General features: G+C 36.4%; 1 protein-coding gene across 4 annotated transcripts in view; it reads left to right on the forward strand.

Annotated features, from left to right (window-relative positions):
• The window catches only part of RNF212B (ring finger protein 212B), a 56,408-nt gene that overhangs the window by 213 nt on the left and 33,334 nt on the right, over positions 1–22,861 (forward strand). For all 4 annotated transcript variants that reach the window (XM_064485826.1, XM_064485828.1, XM_064485827.1 and 1 more), the window contains exons 2-3: positions 1,266–1,342; positions 22,032–22,132. In XM_064485826.1, coding sequence (XP_064341896.1) covers positions 1,335–1,342; positions 22,032–22,132 — 109 coding nt within the window. In that variant the 5' untranslated portion in view covers positions 1,266–1,334. The remainder of the gene's footprint in view (positions 1–1,265; positions 1,343–22,031; positions 22,133–22,861) is intronic.

Below are 22,861 nucleotides of genomic sequence, written 5' to 3' on the forward strand. Positions count from 1 at the left end.
ACTTTAGTGCCATCAGAAATACACTGGCGAATGTTTATGGTAAAATATTTATGTCTGGATGATTTGAGGATACAGGAGAGAAGGCTATAGGGATATCATCTTCAAGTATCTGAAAGTAGGAGGAAATTCAGGGTGGGAGAGAGGAATGGGAAAAATTAAGAATAATGGGAAAGAGGTGCATTTAGTATAACTGTGAGCTGTGACAAGTATACTGAAAACAAAATCACCAGGAAGAGGTGGTAGCCTCGCTGTTCAAAGCTCTTGTTTGGGGTTAACTGAAACAGGAGATAAAAATGACTCCCACCCTGCTCCCAGGAAAGAATGACACAAAATCTGGTGAAATGGGGACTTCCGCAGCTTCTAATATTTTTGCATCTACAAATTATTTGAAAGGCAGATCGGGGAGGGTGTGGGGAGTTATCAGCCCCTCTCTGATAGTGAGGTAGGTTGTTGATGTTAAGAGGTGAATAACTTATTTCTGTATCAATATTGTCTTGGCTTCTGTGAAGAGTTTTACCCAGAAACTGCTGCCTTAGGTGAGAGCAATAGTCAATTTATAATTGTAAATTGCTTTGAAAATGCAGCAAGAAGCAACATAGCAGACAACACTGGAAATCTAAAATCAAGTTATTTTGATTCTGAATTACCTATAATATGCAAAAGCACTTGATTTTAAAGTGGGTCAAAAAATACAGTACCCCAACCTGACCACTAAGTACAGAAATTTGGCCTCACTTTTTGGAGAATGCTCCGAAAGACTTTGGATTCTAAGGAAAACAAATACTTAATTCCTTAAAATGAGGATGGTTGAGCTATTGTAGGAAGGGCTTTTCCAAATGGGGTAAAGTCCAATCAACAATCTTTTCCACTTTGCCCCTTGACCACTCAGCAAGTATTAAGAGGTTTCAAAGGTTAGGAGTTCAACCTCTTCTACTTCTTCAGTTCAAGATACAGCAAAGTGAAAGCCTCAGCAAAAAAAAAAAAAAAAAAAAAAAAAGGGAGCTGGTGACGTAAAAAGGATTTTTAACAAAAAGAACAGACAAGGCAGGGAATATATAGCACAAAACTCCATGGGAGGGGATGAGTCATGGGAAATGAAAAAATTTTGAACGGCTTTTGGCCTTTCCTGACAACATCAGAAAACGTCAACAATCTGATTGGAAGACTTCTCAAATTTCAACATCAAAGTATAAAACAAATAATCTTTCTACTCTCAAACAGGAGTTCCTTCAGTAATGTTTGTATTTCTAATTTAAATGATGTAGGTTTGAAACGAGATAAAGCATGAAGGTGATGCATTTGAGGCCTCTTCCCAAAACCAGTGCAAACTGACCATGACACAGTAAGCTTTAGTCATCTCAATTTATGAATTAAGACGCTAAGAGGGGTTATGAGATCAAAGACAACTCTGAGATGCAATGGTATTAACACATCCAGTTGGAAACAAAGGGTTATTGAAGATTGATATTTCTATTTCTTTAGCACATGGAGTTTATAAGTGGCTTATAATTGTCTATTAATGGTACAATGTAAACACTGGAAAAGGAATCTCTGCCCCTCCTTCAGCAGGACCATTTATTCAAATCATACAGCTCCCTTCAGGTTGGGATCTTTTTGTGAAATAAATCCTAAGTATGTCAAAATTCCATGTGGCTAATGTTGAACACAGGAGAGAAAGAAAAATCTTTGTGTGATATGATGAGAAAAATCTATAGAAATAATTAACTGAAATTTATTAAACTTTGAGCACTGGATTCTTTTTTATTCATGAATTTATTCTACATTTTCCTTTATAATTTTTATTCTATTGTCTACATGTAAATAGTACACTATAGTCTACAAACTTTTTTATGCACAATATTTCAATTTCTTCCCCTCATTAAGCACTTTCGGTAGACTAGGCTGTCATTCTTTCCAATTTTAAAGACTAGGAGTAGAAGCTCAGTGGAAGAGCACATGCTTGGTATGCACAAGGTCCTGGGTTCAATCCCCAGTGCCTCTGTTAAGGGAAAATAATAATAATTAAATTAATTTACTTTAAAATTTAAAAAAAAGATTAGGAAGCTGAGGCTCAGAGAAATATCTTACCTGAGGGCCAGATAAGATACTTAATCTACTCCTGGACCAACAGGTTATCAGTGGTTTATATTGAGAGCTTCTCCCAGGATACTACTTGCTGATGCCTCAGTTTCTTTCTCCTGAGGGAAACAGAAGACCTTTGATCGGGGCCATGTCCACATCTTCTTGAGTAGGTGTCGTAACGTGCTTTTAGGGACCCACATTGATGCCACACCAAACATCTGTCCAGTGAGACCCACAGGACGTAATCTGCCCCTCTCCACAACATTTGTCACCCCTTTCCACAGTCCTTGGTTTGGCCAGTTTCCAAGCAATTTAGTGCAACTCTGTTTCCAATATCCGGGTGATGGTTTACTGTTGTTTTTTGTGCTTAAGATGAAAAAAATTGGTCTTTTTAACCAGGAAAAGGGTGAGTACAAGGATTTTTTTCTTAGCCATCTGAACTTAGGAAGAGAAAGGCTGTGCGAGGCTGACATCTACTGCACAAAGTGGGACATGGCATGGGGACATGCTACATGTATAATAGTGGAACAAAAACGCCGTCATGTTTCGATTATAGTCCCTTTTGGAAACAACAGGTAAGAAGTATCTGTTAATGAAAAGAAGTAGAGCATGAAACACGTTCACTCCATTCTTGATTTTTTTTCTGGACCCAATAGACAGGCACTTTATTCTTGTTCTTCGTAACAGAGCTGTGAGGTCTGAGTCACTAACAGAGGACTCAAATCCTCCCTCTTCTCTGGAGGGAGCTCACAGTCCATGCTCCCACCCCACTCGTCTTCTCCCAACTACCTGCCAGAGTCAGAAGGAAATAACAATTTCATTTAAAGCTAACTTTCTTCCTAGAGTCTCAGTGACTACTGCCTGTAGTCAAACAGTGGCTTCCTGAGCTAGTGGTACTAAGAGCTTTTATTTCATTAAAAATGGAAGGCAGATGAAAACGAGTGAGCGAAGAAGAAGGAAATAAGAAAGAAAAGGCCAAAACAAGAAAGAAAGAAAGGAAGATGAAACGAGGAGGTGCCCTCAGATAACAAGCCCCTTTTAGGGTATGCTCTGTTTGCCTTTTGAACATATTTGTAAATTATGGAGGTTGTATCTTCTAGGATTTATGTAGTCCTGAGAAACTGAGAAACTGGATGGAGCAGACCAGGTTTTGTTATGATGGTCAATTAATTCATGCTCTTCTGAGATAATGATGAATCCTTGCTCTGACACTAAAGACAGAAATTCCAGCAGATTATTCTTCTGTCTGCTGCACTTGGCTGGATTCCACGAAGCCTGCCCAGCACTAGTGGGAAAGAAATAAAGATGCATTCCCTGAGGCAGGCTGCATGTCCTTCACTCCTTTACTCGGCCATCTGTCCTGAGCCTTGGTATTCTTGATTTAAACTTAGATGACTCCAGTTCTGAGTACTTAAATATGGAAACTTCCACCTCGTAATTGTTTTTCACTGAGGATTTGTGTTTACCAAAGATGAGGGCTCCTGTCTTTTAAGATATGGAAGATAAGTTCCCTGAGGTCAGAGGTTTATTTTGTTCACTGCTCTAACCCCAGTACCTAGTGGTGCCTGACACTCGATAAATATGATTGAATGAATGAAAGGTTATTATATTAGTGCATAAAAACAGGTAAATTACATGATAGCTGATGGACTGATGTGCCAACTTATTGTAGCAAGACTTAGTTCTCAGTGCCTGGAGGGGGACTGGATGGTAGAAAGAGAAGATACTATCACAGGTTTCACTTGTTCATTCCACATAGAGGCCCTCAACACTGCCTGGCAATCCTGCCGCAGTCCTGTCGTCTTTGACTCTTCGCTCATCTTCTGCTCTCTGCAAATCAACACCATCCCTTCAACCCTCACTTCAGTTGCCATCCTTGCCTACTGTTTCATGGAGAAAACAGAAACAGGCAGAAGAGAATGTCCACATCATCCAGCAATTTAACGCGTCCATCTGCCTGTAGCTTTCCACACGTACTTGACCTTCCCTCCCATAGAAGCGGATGTGCTGTGCGAGCTCCCGTGCATTTCCCTGACTTCTGCGTTAACTTCCCTGTCTTTTCTTACCTACTCAGGAACTTTGTTCCTGCCATTATTCCTTTCTCTGCTGCATCATCAGTTTTTCACTCTCTACTGGATTATTCCTATCAGCATGCAAAGTGCTGTAATAACTCGTTAAAAACAAAAACAAAAACAAAAACATAAAACAAAACTTAACAGAACCTCCCTTGACGTTACTCCTCTTTTCAGCTGCCACCCAGCTTCTCTGCTGCCCTGTTTCACCTCTTCATCTCCATTCATGCTTGAATCCACTACACTTATGCTTTTGTCCCTATCCCCGAGATGAATCCATTCTTGTCAAGGTCACCAGTAGCCACCACATGGTCCAATTTAGCAGGCATTTCTCAGTCTTCATCTTATTGATCTCACAGCAGCCTTGGCTCCTAGGATCCGCTCTTCTGGCTTTCCCCTACCTCACTGGCCTCTTCTCAGGCTCCTTAGCTGGATCCTTTTATCTTCCCAGCCTCCCCGCTAGCCTCCCTCACTACATGGGTGATCTCATCCTGTCCTATGACTTTCAGTAGCACCTACACACTGATATTTCCCAAATTTATAGACCCAGATCTCATCTCTCCCAGAAACTGTAGAGTTAGCTATCTGTCTATTTGATGCCTCTGTTTGGATGTTTAATAGGCATCTCACATTAACATGTCCAGTGCCTGCGTGCCCCTCCAAACCTGCTCTTCCTCCAGTATTTTCCACATTAGTAAATGGTACTCTTTTGTCAGGTCAGATATCTTGGAGTTAACCTTGGCTTATCTTTTTCTCTGCTTTCGGTTTATCAGCCAGTCCTGTTACCCGTTGATTTAAACTTATCTAGAAATGACTCACTTCTTATCGTCTTCACTGCTATCACCCTAGGTCATTACCACCTCCTCATCAGCTGTTCCCTGGAATCTATTTTGATAGTCCTTTTCTTTCTTTCCTTCTTCCTTCCTTCCTTCCTTCCTTTCTTCCTTTCTTCCTTTTCTAGTTTAGTGTTAGGGTTTTTCCTTTTTTTTAAACTGAAGTATAGTCAGTTTACAACGTGGCATCCCAGTAGCCTTCTAACCAGGCTCCCTGCTTCGATGCTTGTCCTCCTAAATTGTTCTCCTACACACCATTCTCAACACAGCAACCAGAATGATCCTTTAAAATCATGAATCAGGTCATCTCATTCCCTTGCTCAAAATCCTCCAGTGGCTGCCCATCACATCTCATTAGAATTAAATCTGAAGTCGTCTTTCTCACGGCCTCTGGTGACCACTCCAAAATTATATCCTTCACTCTTTTGGCCACTTAGTCCTCCCAGACTCCTAGGCCCCGGTCCTGTTCCTTGAACACTGAGCTCTGCCTCAGGCCTTTGCACAAGCTGGAGCCTCTGTGAGGAAGAATCTTCCTTTGCTTCCTCATGTTTTGCACCTCTCAGCAAATGTCACCTTGCGGGGGATTTCTCTGACCACCCAGTAGAAAACGAGTCTTTATCCTATCACCTGGACCTTATTTTTTTGCCACTATTACCTGACATTATTTGTTTGTTTACTTGTTTGCTCCTTGTTTGTTTCCCCTGTTAAAATATAAGCTCTAGATTATTGGATTTTGGGGTTCTTTAGGTGGGGAATGATATTATGGTTATAATTAAAGAATATTTACCTTTTAGAGGCATATGCCCTTGTATTTATGGATGAAATAACTTGATGTCTTGGATTTGCCTCAAAATAATATAAGGGGCAGAATGGAGAGGTAGTGTATTATTGAAAGAAAGCTATGAGTTGATCTTGTTTAAGTTGGGCGAGGGGCAGATAGGAGTCATACTGTCTTCTCTAGTTTTGTATATGTTTAAATTTTTCCATAATGTGAAATATAATTCATATTTTATGGCAAGACAAGAAAGATTTAAACATAAAAAAATTCTCCTGTGCCTTTGGCCACCTCTCTCCCTGCACTGTGCATGGTTTATCTGCCTTATGCATCAACCAAACGGTCTTCATTGGCAGGAATACCTGCTCAACCATAAAGACCAAGAGCATCTGAGATGCTCTTCCTGGGCTATAATTCTCAAATTTGGCCAAATAAAATTTTCCATTTCTTTCTTAGATCAACTGATTAATTTTTCATCGACAGTAGTGACAAATATACAACCTTTGCTTGTTTCTCCACCATTGTCTCCTTTATGCCCAGAACAATACTTGGCATATAGAAGGAATTCAATAAATTTATATTTGGAAGAGGTACTGGGGATTGAACTCAGGACCCCATGCATGCTAAGCGTGAGCTCTACCACTTGAGCTATTACCCTCCTCACTGTGATGATTAATTTTCTGTGTCAACTTGACTGGCCACAGGGTGTCCAGATTAAACATTATTTCTGGGTGTGTCTGTGAGGGTATTTCCAGATGAGATTAGCATGTGAGTCGGTGGGCTCAACAAAGTAAATTGTCCTCCTCCACGTGAGCTAGCATCATCCAACCTGTTGAGGGCCTGAATAGGCCAAAGGCAAAGAAAGGAGGAGATTCACCCCTTTCTGCTTCCTATCTACCTGCTTGAGTTGGGACATCTAATCTCCTCTTGTCTACCCCTCAGATTGGGATTTTAATTACTGGATCCCCCTGTTCTCTGGCCTTTGGACACAGACTGCTTACACCACCAGCTTTCCTGAACCTGGACTCCCCAACAAAGTATCACTGGATATTGGAGGAAAACTCAGCATGAAAGCCATAGACAATAACAAACAGATGATGCAAGGAGCAGAAGAAAATGTCCCCCAAATTACAATTCCTATACTCAGAAAGGGTGCTTAGAGAAATAGGACCTAACTCTGAGGCCAGGTATTGGCCCCATTAGGTCATATCATTCACTGGACTCAAAACCAAATTCCTCCCATTTCCCCAGACAAAACCAAACTCCTGTTCCCCATTTCCAGCCATGGCCATAGTAGCCTCCTGTCATAGCTCCATGCTCTCAATGACCCAGGCCTGAGACCGTCATCTTTTCCCTCCTTCTCCATTTTCAGCCCCATATCCAATTCCTGTTATCTGCCATCACCAAGTCCTGCTGTTACCTGAAAGCTGGATTTGCCTTTGGTGGGTGTCGAGCCAAAAAACACAACCAAGCCAGAGATAAAAGAGAAGAATCTGTAACTTGCAGCAAGTAAGGAGAACACTAGGGATCTTTCCCAAAGCAGTGTCTCCCCAACAGCAACGTTGGAGAAGTTTTAAGCTAAGGGAGGGTACATTCATATTCAGGAAGGGGCTTGAGCAAAGGAGAAGTCAGGTTAAGAATTGGGGCAAATGTCGACAGAGTCCAAGCTTTAGCTGACTGAAGTCCCAAAGGTCAACATCATCATTCCCTTCTCTGCCTGGATGGGGGCCATAGTTCCTGCAGAACTCAAAGACGTGTGTCAGATTGTTAGGTGTATCCCTTGAGGAGAAAATAGGACTGTGTTTTATGGCTGAACTACCATTTCTTGACTGATTTTCCTTTCCTCCTGCATCCCCTTACTTCCCTTTAGAACATTAATTACTGAGACCTGTTCAAGGGCAAGCATTGTGGCCAGGCTTAGATCAAAAATGGCTAAAGCGGCTTCTTTTATGTCAAGAAAGCTATGCCTGGTTCTCTTTCTCTGGGGACCCCCAACCATATCTGTTTAAACTGTTGCTTTTACATCTGAAAGTTGTCTCACAGCTGTCTTCTTTCTATCCCATAGTGCTGCCTTATGCCAGAACTATTCACCTCTCTCCTGAGTCACTGCAGTAGCCTACCAATTAATGATCCTGTCTGTGACCTTCCATCCCTTCATTTCTGTCCCCAAAGTTGTGTTTTATAAAACAAGGGGCTGATCATGTTTCCATCCTGCTCATGAGCCTCTGATGGTTCTCCACTGTATAAAGCAGTGGTCCCTAAGGCTGGCTGAGTGAGCACCACAATCACCAGAAGAATTTAAAAAAATATATACTGGCCACAGGGAAGTGCTCAGGTAGACCTTCTCCTATGGTACCCTCTGGTGGCAACTTCATGCAATGGCCAATCTTCATTTTGCCCACAAAATTCCCTCTGAGATTCCAGTTCAGATAGTTATGCCTGTTGGTTGGGGGAAACACTAGCTTAGCAAATAGTCTAAACTCTTATATAAAGGCATCAATCCATCTCTCTGGCTTTTTCCCCATAATATCTTCTTTTCCTCACCATCCCTCTTGGTGCCCCTTTAGCCACACTGGACCAGCCTGTATTTTTGCATGTTAATGTGTTTATTGATGCTTTTCCTCTGCCTGGAATACCTCCCCAACTCCACTTCTGCAGGATAAAACTTTCACATCATTTAAGGCTCATTCAAATACCCATTCCTCTAGGAGACCTGCCCAAATTGAACTGATCTGTCTTTCTCTGGGTCCTCACAGCATTCCTTACTTCCTCAGGGAAGCCTTCTCAAACTATGTGCTATCATAGTTACTGGTGTTTTGTCTTATGTGACAGTACTTAATGATTATATATTTATTTGTAAGAATTTTTTAAAACTTTTTTTATTGAGTTATAGTCATTTTACAATGTTGTGTTGTAAGAACTTTTTAGAAGTCTTTATCTCCTACTATACTGGAAGTGCCTTGAAGGAAAGGGCCACATCTGTTACCATGTGCAGTTGATACATAAGATAGATGTTCAGTAACATTTGTTGACTGTGTGAATGGATGTCTTTGAAATGGCCATATATTCAGCTTTGTAGAGTGTGTTATTGTATATACATTTGGATTGCTATTAGGTCACAGGCTTTTTGAAGGGACAGATAATATTTCTTATGTCTTTGTAGTCCACCCTCATCCCCACCTAGATCTGTGCCTGGGATAGAGTAGGAGCTTAGATAAAATTGTCCCACCAGTATCACAGGAGAATGCAGATTCCAAGAGAGCCAAGACCTCTCCCTTGCTATATCCTCAGGGGCCAGAATAGTGCTTGGTTCCTGGCATTTGCTTAGGAAATATTTGTTGATATTGATGTTGTTGTTAATTACCAGATGGATCCTTCTCCTATAGTACCTAGTGGTACGAACCACCAATCTTTTTCATTTTATTCCTAAATTTCTCTTTTCCCAATGAGATGTGTTTCCTGTATGAGTGTGCTAAAGGGTGTCTTGAAGCAAGGTAAGATTCTCCTTGATAATTTCCTAGGCATCTGGAGAAAGTGATTTCTGAGCTGAGTCTGGAAGGACGAGTAGAAGTTAATCCAGAGAATACACCAAGTAAAGGAAACAGCTTGCCTGAAAGGCACACCAGTGAGAGAGTGTGATTTAAATTCAATGTGATGGAAGTGTGCCATGCTCTTGACCAAACACTGAGAGATGCAAAAAGAAATGTAGAATCACAAAGAGCTTTAGTGCCATACTCAGTAAATTGTCTTGAAAGTGTTGGGCAGTTTTAAGCAGAACAGTGATTGGATCTGGCAGCATTAGTAGGACGGAATGGATTGAGCAAATCTGGAGGCAGAGAGCAGTTAGGGGGTGATTAGAGTAGTCAAAACAAGGATTAAAGAGGAACTAAAAGAAAGCAAGAGGGGTAAAAATGGAAAGATGATGGATTCAAGGTATATTTATAAAATATATATGCTCCATGAACACTTGTATGTCTAGAAAATTACTTGTAGAAATAATTGCATAGTGCTTAAAGACAAATGAATAAAGATATTTATTACAGCATGTTTCTGCAATAGTTAAAAATTGGACACACTCTATATACCATCAATACGGGGTTGACTACTTAAGGTGTAACTAATCAAAGCACGCAACCTTTAAAATAATGCTGGATAAAAATAAAAATGAAATATTAACTAAAACTGAATTATAGATATTATACATAATATCATATTTTTCTTTAAATGTGTATAACATATGTGTGTTGTGTGTTGGTATATATGCCGAAAGAAATTCTGGAATGATTTACAGAAAGGGTCTCTACCATGTTTATCTTTGGAGAATAGGGTCGGGGTGACGGGCTTTTACTTTCCAATTTATAAACTTGTGTTTTCATTTTTTTTTTAATGGACAACTACATGCAACATATGAGCCTGGATTAAAAAAAAACATTATTTTCTCTTTCTATAAAGGACATTTGTGGGACAACTGGTGAAATTTGAATAAGGTTTCTAGATTAGACAATAGTACCATATCAATGTTAATTCCTTGATTTTGATAATGGTACCATGTTTATGGAAGAGAATGTCTTTGTTTATGAGAATTGCACATTGAAATATTTAGGGGTAATAGGGCATTATGTCTGCGACTTATTCTCAAGTGGAACAGAAGAAATATTAATAGAATATCAAAGCCAACGTGGTAAAATGTTAACATTTGGGGAATCTGGATTAAAATAAACAGGAATTCTCTATTTGCACTTTTTTGTAGGTCTGAATTTATAAAATTAAATGATTTTTAGAAGGGTATAGGACAGAATATAAAGTATACTACCATTTGTGTGTGGGGAAATGGAATGTATATATATGCATATATTTGTAGCTACATAAATGATATGTAGACAGATAAACAAGAACTAGCACTTTTAATGACCTTTAGAAATGAGAATTTGGCTGGGAATGGAAAAAAGAAAGACTAATTTTTCATTGCGTGTCTTTTGATAACTTTTGAATTTTCACTAAGTAAATAATTTTCCCATCAAAAATAAACATAATTGAAAACTAATAAAACATTTTGCATAGTCTACTCAAAAGTAGAGAGAGGAGTACTATAAATTCTCATATCGCAGAATCACTATCCACATTCTACAATGATCAGAATCAAAATCTTTGCTTTATCTGTCCTTTTCTCCATTTCTTTTGTCTTCTTCGCTGAATTTTAAAGAAAATCCCAGTCATCATTCCATCCTACATATCTCAGTAAGCATCTCTTTAAAATATGGACATTTTCTCACTACAAGGTCAATATCAAAACTAACAATGATAATTCTTTGATATCAGAGTTCTTAAAGACCTTCTTTACATGTATACTGGGGTTGATCAAATAAGTAAATGTATAATGGGTGTTGGAAGCCAGAGTTCTCCACTGTCAGAAAGAGAAGAGGGGGAGAAAGCAAGAAGGGAAGGCTGGAATGAACGATGTGGTACTGGATTAGAGTCGTAGACATCAATATGAACTCATGTTTAGCTTAATATACGTACAGATAAAGAGACAGAAACACTGATAGATAAGTGTATCCATGAGTTAGTATACATAACATGTTACCTAGTTCTGTCCACTGAGAGGGCCTAGAAGCAATGACATTCCCATAGCAATGAGGGTACCTATGCCCAAATTGTGGTTTCAAAATACCATTCTCCAATAAAGGCAACCAAGGATCCTCAGAGAAATGTCTAATTTTAGAGCTGGGGCAAAGAGAATACAAAATAAGTCTGGAGCATCTGGTACCAAAAATGGAAGGAAGTGTTTAAAATTTTGAAGAGATGTAGGAGTCAACCTGAAAGAGCTCCCCAATGGCCAAATGGAATAATTTGAGTAACAAATAATGTAACATTAGATTATAATCCAAAGTATAAAATAAATGTACTTGAGTCCATACTGATATAAATAAATGACTGAACACATAACTAAATGGTGGAGTAGAAATAAGAATTACAAGTAAAGTATGGAGATACTCTTCTTTACAAGAGGTGGTGCTTAACCACTTCTTGCTCTCTTTGAGGGTAGGCTAGACTTGTCTTGCTTCCAAAGAATACAGAAAGGGGAAAACATGAACTTTAAAGTGGAGAAACCTGGAAAACACTGCCTTAACCAAGTGGTAGTCATTTCTACATGGTGGCATCACAGTGTTGTGCAACCATCACCTTTAGTTCCATAATTTTTCATCACCTCTAACAGAAATTCTGTACCCATTAATCAACAACTCCTATACTCTCTCCTAGTCTCTGTTAACCTCTCATCTATTTTCTGTCTCTGTGAATTTGACTATTCTATATATTTCATGTAAATGGAATCACATAATATTTGTTCTTTTGTGTCTGGCTTACTTCATTTGTAATAATGTTTCCAAGGTTCATTCGTGGTGTCCCGTGTATCAGAACTTCACTCCTTTTTATGGCTGAATAATATTCCATTGTATGCGTATGCCACATTGTTTATCCATTCATCTGTTGATGAACACTTGGATTGTTTCCATCTTTTGCTTATTATGAATAATGCTCCATCAATATTGTGAACATTAATGTATGAGTATTTAAATCCTTGTTTTCAATTCTTTTGGGTATATAGGAGTGGAATTGCTAGGTCATATGGTAGGGTACTTCTATGTTTAACTTTCTGAAGAACCACAAAATTTTCCACAACAAAGACATAATTGTACATTCCCACTAACAATGTACAAGGGTTCCAATTTCTCTGCATCTTCCCCAACATTATTGTCTTCTTAAAAAAATTATATCCATCTTTATAAGTGTGAAGTGGTAACTCATTGTGGTTTTGATTTTCATTTCCTTATTGAGAAATGATATTGAGCATATTTCTGTGTGTCTGTTGGCCATCTGTCTTCTTTGTACAAATGTCTATTCAAGTTCTTTGCCTATTTTTTAACTGAGTTGTTTGTCTCTCTGTTGTTGAGTTGTAGGAGTTCCTTGTATATATCAGATATATGATTTGCAATTATATTCTCCCATTCTGTGGGTTGCCTTTTTACTCTTTTGGTAGTGTCCTTGGATGCACAAAAAGTTTTAATATCAATGAAGCCCTTTTATCCATTTTTTCTTTTATTGTCTGTACTTTCTTCATATTTAGAAACCACTGCCAAATTCAAGGTTATTAAGATTGGTCCCTATATTTTCTTCCAGGAATTTTATAGTTTTTGCTTTTACATTTAGTTCCTTTTTTAGTTAATTTTTGTACAAAGTGTAAGGTAAATTTCCAACTTTATTCTTTTTCATGTGGATATTCAGTTTTTCTTGCACTATTTGTTGAACAGACTGTTCTTTCCCCCATTGAACAGCCTTGGCATCCTGGTTGAAAATCAACTGACCATAGACGTGAGAGTTTATTTCTGGATTCTCAGTTCTACTCCAAAGCTCTGTATGTCTATACTTATGCCAGCACCACACTGTCTGGCATAAGTAGTAGTTTTGTGTGGCAATGGTAGTTTTGTGTGGTTAGTTTCAAAATGGAGAAATGTGAGTCCTCCAACTTTATTCTTCTTTTCAAAGTTGTTTTGGCTATTCTGGCTCCCTTGAAATTCCATATGAATTTTAGGATGGGTTTTTCAATTTCTGTAAAAAACACCATTGGGGTTTTGATAGGGATTAGAATCTGTATATCACTTTGGGTAAATTTGTCAACACTGTTAAGTAGTTTTCCATGTACAAGTCTTGCATCTCCATGGTTAGATTTATTTCTAAGTATTTTATTCTTTTTAATGCTATTGCAAATGGAATTGTTTTCTTAAAGACAGCTGATTTTTGACAAAGGCTATTTAGTTGAGAAAAGCCAATCTTTTCAACAAATGGTGCTGGAACTATTGGATGTCTTTATGTAGAAAACAAAAACAAAACCAAAACAAGACATACGCACACAAGGACTTTAATGCATATCTCAAACCTTATAGAAAAATTAACTCAAAATGGATCATTCTTAAAAGTAAATACAAGACTGTAAGTGTAAATTTCAAGAATTTTAGAAGAAAATATGAAAGGAAATCCTTTTGTCCTTAAGTTAGGCAAAGACGTCTTAGATATGGCACCAAAACATGCTCTATTAAAGGACAAATTGATAAATTAAACTTCATAAAAAGTAAAAACTTAAGGGGGGATGGGAAATGTAGGGATAGAGGATTAAGAGGTACAAACTATTATGTATAACATAAACTACAATGATATGTACAATACAGGGAAGATAGCCAATATTTTATAATAACTAAATGAAGTTACCTTTAAAATTTTGAATCATTATGTTGTACATCTGTAACATATAATACTGTACATCAACTATAGTTCAGTAAAAAAATATATATATATATATAAATAAAGTAAAAACTTTCTGCTCTTCAAAACCCACTATTAAAGGACTGAAAAAGACAAGCCACAGACTGGGCATATACTTGATAGAGAAGTTTCTTCACAATATATGTAAAACTCTCAAAGTTGAATAATACAAAAAAAGCCCCAGCTAAAAAAGGGCAAAAAAATTTTACCGATATTACACAAAAATGAAAGTACACTCAACATTATTAGTCATTAGGAAAACAAAATTAAACCACGATGAGATACTACTACACATCTATTAGAATTAATAAAAATAAAAAGACTGAACATTCTAAGTTCTCGCAATAATGTGGAGAACCTGGAACTCTCATACATTGCTTGTGGGAATGGAAAATGATAAAATCACTTTGGAAGAGTTTGGCAGTTTCTTCAAAAGTTAAACATATACCTGTCATACCTACTATATGATCTAGCCAGTCAGCTTCTAGGTATTTACCCAACAGAAAAGAAGGTATATGTCCAAACAAAGACTTATACATGAACATTTATAGCAACTTTATTTTTTATATCTCCAAACTGAAAACAACTTAAATGTCTATCAACAGACGACTGGCTAAACGAATTGTGTCTTATCCATATGATAAAATACTACTCAGCAACAAAAATGAAAGAATTATTGAATTAAGCAACAATATGGATGGATCTTGAAATCATTATGCTGAAGGAAAGAAGTCAGACAAAAAAGAGTGCATACAATTCTTCTATATAAGCCTCTAGAAAATGCAGATTAATCTGTAGTGCTAGAAGTACCTGTGTTACCCAGGTAGAGGAGTGTGGGGAGGGTTGGGAGGGACGGTTTACAAAGGAGCATGAAGAAACTTTTGGGGATGATGAATATATTCACTAACTTTATTGTAGTGATTGTTTCAACGGTGTATACAAATGTCAAAACTTATCAGATTGTACATTTTAAATATATACAGTTGACTGTATGTCAATTCTATCTCAGTAAACTTGTTTAAAAAGTTACCAGTCTGATTACAGTTAAATTCATTGGTTTCAGTCCTCACTTTTTAGGAATCTTTTTTATTTTATTTTATTTTTTATTGGAGGCACTGAAGATTGAACCCAAGACCTCGTGCACACTAAGCATGCATGCTACCACTGAGCTATATCCTTTCCCCCAAGGAATGGCTTTTTATTTCTATTTCTTGATATGTAAAACAATTACATTTCCAAAGACAAAATTATATAGCAAGTTAAATTCAGGAAAATCTTCCTTTCATACTGTCACTTCTACAATGTTCTCTTCCCATCTCTATAGGTAATCTTTTTTCCAGTAATTTGTGTTTTATTTTCTAGTGTTTCTTTTTGATATACATTTATATCTCCCCTCTCTAAAACAAAATTACATATTATGTAAACTTCTACATCTTTTATTTTCACTTAACAGTAAATTCTGGAAATTGCTTCATATCAGTGTATAAAGATCTTTCTCATTTCTCTTTATATCTGCATAATATTCAACTGTGATTTGTCACTAAAAAGCATTTAGGTTGTTATCAATCTTTTGCTGTTATAAACACTACTTGCAAAAAATAACCTTGTTCATAAGTGATTTCATATTTTTGCCAATGCATCTTTGGGACAGATTCCTGGAAGTAGGACTGCTGAATTAAAAATAAATACAACTGTAATTTTCCTAGATAGTGCCACGTTCACTAGAGTGTTTGCACTGTTGAGCATTCTCACCAGCAATATATGGGTGTATGTTTCCCTCTAACCTTGACAAAAGAGTATGTTATAAAATACTTGGATTTCTGCCAGTCTGATAGATGGAAAGTGGTATTTTGATGGAGTTTCTATTTGCTTATCCCACTACAAGTGAGGTTGAATATCCTTTAATATGTTCAAGGCCATTAAAATTTTTTTCTGTGAATTGTTTATATCTTCTGCTGAAATTTCTATTGTCATTGGCTTTCTCTTTTTAGAAGTTCTTTGTATATTAAAGCTTTTGTGATCTTTGTGATACAAGTTGATGATGTTATTTCTCAGTTTGTCACTTAGTTTCTTACTGCATCTATAGTGGGTTTTCTGTGTGTGTGAGAGACAGAGAGACAGAGAGCGAGAGAGAAATTTTCCCATCCAAGAGGAAATCTTATATTTTTATGTAGTCAAATTTATTAATCTTTTCTTTTATTGCTTTTAGATTTTTGGATACTAGGAAGATTTCCTCTGCTCTTAATTTATATAGTATTCACCCATGTTTTCTTCCAGTACTTGAATATTTCATTTTTATACTTAGATTTCTAATCCATTTGAAATTTATCTTGGTGAACAGTATAAGATACAGACCCAATTTTATATTTTTCCGAATGGCTATCTAGTTGTCTCAACTCTTTATTAAAAACTCAATCTGCAAATACTAACTACTATGTGTAAAATAGATAGGTCTCCTGCCCTATAAATTGGGAGTTTGGGATTCGCAGATACTAACTGCTATATATGAAATAAATAAACAACAAGGTCCTACTGTACACAGGGAACTATATTCAATACCTTGTAATAGCCTATAATAAAAAGGAATATGAAAAGAAATATATATATAACTGAATATGCTGTACACTAGAAATTAACACATTGTAAACCGACTATACTTCAATTAGAAAAACACAAAAACCCTCAATCCCACCCCGCCCCCACTGAGTTCATTACCTTTATCACAAATTAAAAATTCCAAATCTATATGGTTCTATTTCTGGACTTTCTAGTCTATTTTACTGGTCTGTATGTTTATCCATGCACCAATAGCACATTTTTAACTTATAGAGAATTTACAATATGTTTTAATGTTGAGTGTGGCTAGCTTCCCACCCACATGACCCTGGATGATGTTCAGGGTTTTCCTGAATATTCTTGTTGGTTTAGTTATTTTCCATATGAACTTTATAATCAATTTGTTTAACTCTAGAAAGCAAGCTATTTTTTTATCATGTTAAATTTATAAATTAACTTAGGGCAAACTGACATCATTATGATGTTGACTCTTTCTATCCAGCATCATGATGTTGACTTGCTTTTTTATTTATGTTGACTTTTGTCTCTTTCAATAATGCTTTAAAGTTTTCTTCATATATATTTCGATAAGTTATGGCCTAAATATTTTATCCTCTTTGATTCTATTTTAAATAGTCTTCTCCCCTATTGCATTTTCTAGCTGGTTACTATTTGAATATGGAAAGTTTACTGTATTTCTTTTTGTTAATTTTAAAACTTGTTACTTTACTAAATTTTAAAATTATTTACAATAGAATAGTTTTTCTCTTGATTCTCTTGGATTTTTCAGATATACAATGATATAATCTGCTAAAAGAGTCATTTATATCTTATCCTTTTATTTTTTATTTCCTTTTTTAAATTAAAAAATTTTTTTTTAAATCAAGGTACTGGGGATTGAACCCAGGACCTCATGCATGCTAACCATGCATTCTACCACTGAGCCATATCTCCCCCCCACTTTTTCTTATCCTTTTAAATTAATGTTCTAATATCATGTTACATGGTAGTGGTATTCTTGTCTCATTTCTGACTAGCAAGGATGTCTCTAATGTTTCTTCATTTAAAAAACATGCTGTCTCTTTTGCATACACACACACGTACATGCCTTTTAATCACATTAAGTATCCACTGATTCCTACCTCATTGAGATTTTAAATCAGAGTAATGTAAATTAGGACAAATGCTTTATTGGCAACTGTTGAGATGAACATATGATATTTCCTCTTAGAAATATTACTATAATACATTACATTGATAGACTTCCTAATATTAACCCCTTTGTAATGAACATCACTTTGTCATAATGTATACTTTTTAAAGTATGTTTTTGGATTTTATTTGCTAGCCTCTTATTTAAGATTTTTGCATCAATATTCAGAAGTGAGATTGTTCTGTAGTTTTCTTGTATGTGTGCAATCGTTATCATTTTTTTCTAAGTTCATTTCATAAAAATTTTTTGAAAATTTCCTCCTTTTTCTATGACCCAGAATATTTAAGTAGAATTAAGATTATATTTAGGAAAACCATTTATGCAATGGTTTCAGTTGTGGACTGAACTAATCACTTTTTTATGGAACACCATTTTTACTTGAAAGAACAACTAACAAACTTTTGTTATTCACTTTTGGGTATTTGGCAGAAACTTTCTCAAAAATAAACAAAATGAGCTTGTCACTTCAGGGGAAAGAAGTAACAGTATTGTTGCCAATGATAAAAAATTCAAGCTTTCAGATGAAAATTAGAATTTGGGGAAGCTTGTATCTGCAACTGTGAGCCTGAGAAGTTCCCAATACTCAAAGACTCTTCTGATGAGATAGTGATATTAACAAAAGTGATTTTTAAATATTCTATAATGAAGTACATCAATATTTAATAATGTATAATGAAATGTGTCAATGTGTTTCACTCAGTGAACCAATATTTTTCAAATGACCAGTTTGATCTAACTGTAAAATATTATACACTTATCGAAATTATGTCAGATCTCACACAGCAGCTGGCTTTTAACAAACTCCCATTTCTTGAATTTTAGTGTAGTACCAGAGAAAAATGTTCACAAGTGTCTAAATAAGCTAATAAAATACTACTCCCTTTTCCAACTACGTATTTGGGTGAATCCAGATCTTCACACACACTGCAAGCGAAACGGTATACTGTAACAGTGTAATTGCAGAAGCAGATGTGTGAACCCCAGCTGCTTTCTGTTAGCTCAGATAGTAAGAGATTATAAAACTGTAAAACATAAACAGTGCCACTCTTCTCACTAAATTGTATTCGTTTAGGAAAATATTTTTATTTTTCATAGGTTTTGTTAATATTTAATGGGTTTATTATTATTTTCAAATGAAATAATAAATAAATATTTTAAAATTTCTCAGTTTTAATTGCACGTGGCAAATATTGATAGATACAATCCACATAAATCAAAGCTCTGTAGGGAGGGGGTCTTCAATATTTTTTAAAAGGTAAAGGAGTTCTGATATCAAGGAATTTGAGAACTGTTACTTAGTGGTTTCCTCAGGAAAAGTTCACAGTCACTTTTTTTGTCAACAGCCTTTGCACCTGAACACAGGATAAAGGGATATAAAATTCTTGAATCATATTTTCTTTTTGAAAATCTTAAAATGCAGTTTCATTGTTTCCAGCATAAAAACTGCTGTAGAGAAATCTGATGCCAGTCTAATTTTCTTCTCCTTGTAAGTGACTGACTAGTACTTTTTGTCTGGATACTCAAGGGGGTTTTTCCTTATCTTTAAAGACTAATCGTTTTACTTGAATATGTTTTTGGTTTTGACTGTTTGGGTCAGTTTTCTCCTATACACTGTATGCCTTTTCAATATGTAGACTAAGTCTTATTTCAGTAAAATTTTCTCAAAATTTTTTTTCAAATATTTTTCTGATACATTGCTCTGGTTTTCCTTACGAGAATAAATGTGTGTGTGTGTGTAAAATCTCTTTTGCTTGTTTTCTATATCACTTTCTCTTGAAAACTACTTTATTTTTCTTTCTTTTTGGAAAAACGATTCTCATTTCAGCCCTTAAATGTGCTTTTTTCCCCCTCATTTTTTCAATTTCTGAAAAAAGTTAAAAATTGTTTTCCTGCGACTGGTTAGTTCTCATTTAATATGTGACTGTTCTCTATCCATATCACTTTTTAGCTTTTCTATTTTTCATTTATGCTGTTCTTTCAAAGCATCTATTATTTTCTTTATTTCCTTAGAAATATTATGTTCAAGTTTTCATCCGCTCTGTGACCACATTTTTTCTACTGTGTTATTGTCTACAGGAACACTTTAGGTTTTCACCTTGTTTCCACAGTAACATGTATGGGCTTAGAGCATATTTCTTACCTGTTTCCAGTCTTAAATGAGGTAGATTTTACTGGACTATTAGGAAAAGGTAACCTTCCCTCGCCCGCCCCGCCCCGCTCCGCCCCGCCCCGCCCCGCTCCGCTCGGCCCCGCCCCCCGCCTCGCCCCCGCCGCACTTCCAAGCCCTGCCCACTCCCAGGCCCCGCCCACTCCTCTCGCGAGCCGTCAGGGACCACGCCCAGCCTCTTGCCGCTCCCTGGTGGCAGGCTCGCTGTGTATTTTCCCGCCATTTCCACCTCTTGAAGAGAACTGGTTGATTTCGGTGAGATCCGAGGCTTTCTGGGATCAAGACGGCCAAACGGGTAGGATGGAATTAAATAAGAGCTAGTGGTAAATTTGGGACTGCTAAATCCCCATCACCCTTAGAAACCGGGCGATCTTGCCCTCACAGACTCTGTTAACCGCTCCTAAGAGGTTCATTCGTGGTCAACCCATTTGATTAAAATTGTTCTTGCTCCTAAACAAACCAGGGCATATATACTGGGACATTTTCAGTAGTTCTTTAGACTTTCTGGTAGAAGTTAGTGTAACTGAGCGACAAACAGAAATCTGAAGCTCATGCCACTGACGGTGTAATGTCTTCTCATTGAAATGTTTATTTAAGTTTTTATCGCGAACCTTGGCCTTATGTGATGACAGTGTTAAAGTATGGCACAAGCTAGGCAACATTCTTTGAGCAAATGTCTTCATAAACCACTTAAAAACTTTTTTAAAGAAAAGATTTCAGGGGTGAAAAGAAATTACTTTGTTTTGATTTTCCCCCAATTTTAAATAAAGTTAAACTAGTAAATATTGCCTTCTTATAGCATATTCTTGAAATTAAACATGAATTAATTAAACGTATGAACTAGTTACAGTTCAGTATGTATCAGCTCTGTTTTGTTTGTTTGTTTGTTTTTATGGAGGTAGTGGAGATTGAACCCAGGCTAAGCATGTGCTCTACCACTGAGCTATTACCCACCTCCTGCTATGTATTTTTGATATGTCAATTTCTTCATTTAAGAATCTTACCAAGTCACATTTACATAGTTATGTTTTTAACATATTATATGGAACCAGTACTGGTATAAAATATAGGATGTACGGTTGCCATGTCTAACACAAAGACGTAATGTAGTAGCAAGAACCAGACACAGGGAATGAGGACACTTGGGTTCTAATCCTTAAGCTGCCACTACCTAAAGACGGAACTTTGAATTTTTCATTGAATTTCAGTGAGCATCAGGTATATGTTTTGAAAAATGATGGGATTGGGCAAAGCGTTAGATGATTCTTAAGGTCCCTTCTAGATGTATTTTTCCGAGTTTCTGTAGAATAGAAGGAAAAGTGAACAGGTTGAGACATTATCATTCAAAAACCATGTTTCCCTTAGATAAAATGTGTCCCAAATGGCTAATATGTCATCTTCTATATTTGGTCCACTGCCTCCTTGCTCCATCTTACCAAACCACAGGAAACTATTAGGAAAGAAAGAAATGTTTTTCTTTTTTTTTAATTTTTTTTCTAGTTACAAATTAGTGCATGAATTAATCCAGAAAACTTGGAAAACAAAGTGTAAAGGCAATACACACACACACAAATACACACAATCTCACCATTTGAAAAAAATAATAGTTGTCCTGTTACTTTTAAAAATATGTATATTTTTTCTTTTTCAAAAACAGTATCGGGGGAGGGCTGCCTGAGAAACATGGTCTGTTGGAATGACAGAGAGGAAGGTTTTCATGTGGCTTTTTGTTTTTGTAAAAAGGAAAACTCAGAAAGACTGAAAGAATACATTTTATATCTGGATTTTTACAAATAAAGATGGCTATTATAATGGAAAAAAATGGTATAGCATAGTCTGCAATTTGCTTTTTTAACTTCAGAGGTTTATGTATTTCCTTACATCCAATTGGAATACCCACAATCATATGCTCACATCCCAATAAGTTAGCAGAAGCTAAGCAAATGTTGTTAAGTAGATTTTGGAACAGCTATAATTATGTTATGTCCCTGGTTATTGTCTTTCTCTGCTACAGAATGGATTGGTTTCACTGCAACAAGTGTTTCCGAAAAGATGGGGCCCATTTCTTTGTCACCAGCTGTGGCCATATTTTCTGTAAAAAGTGTGTGACTCTGGGTGAGTGACTTAACTATTTTCAGATTCAGGCAAAAATGTTTTTAACCTAGAAATAATGGTTAGTCATTTCTCTGTGTAACTTGGAATAAAAATCACTTAGTAGGCCAAAGGTGACGTGGATATATTAGGAAACTGTTGATTCTGAAAATTGTCGGAATCCATTAACAAAGAATCATTTAGCAAGTGGAAATCTATATTGTGAGCATCAGGAGGCACTTGTCAGTGTTTTGAAGCCTGTGGCAGGGAAAGTTATCAGACTGATTAGAGAAAAGAGAAAAAAATAAAAATAATGAATAGAAATTGGGAAAGTGGTTGATAATAAGAGCCATTTCTAATGAGAAGTGGTGTAGTCTGTGATATCAATTTAATTAGAAATGTTGATGATGATGATTGTGGTGGTGATACTTTTGCAGCTTAAAAAGTATTTTCACATATACCAATTTTATGTATCCTCACTGCAATCCCAGGAGGTAATTATTAGTAGACCTACTTTACAAATGAAGAACTAGTTCAAATAGGATAAGTAACTTGACCAAGTTCTTGAAGCTATTAAGTCTTAGAAGTGAGATTTTTATTTAAGGTGTGTTTTTTTAAAAAATGCTAAAATACTTACAAGGTATGTATTGTATTCTGTATGTATGTATTCTGGGGGTCCAGAGAGGGACTTAGGGTACTTTGATCACGGAGGACTTCATAGAAGAGGTGTTGCTTCAGTAGAGTTTTAAATAA

This window comes from Camelus dromedarius, chromosome 5 (assembly GCF_036321535.1).
Source record: "Camelus dromedarius isolate mCamDro1 chromosome 5, mCamDro1.pat, whole genome shotgun sequence".
NCBI classification, from domain to species: Eukaryota; Metazoa; Chordata; class Mammalia; order Artiodactyla; family Camelidae; genus Camelus; species Camelus dromedarius.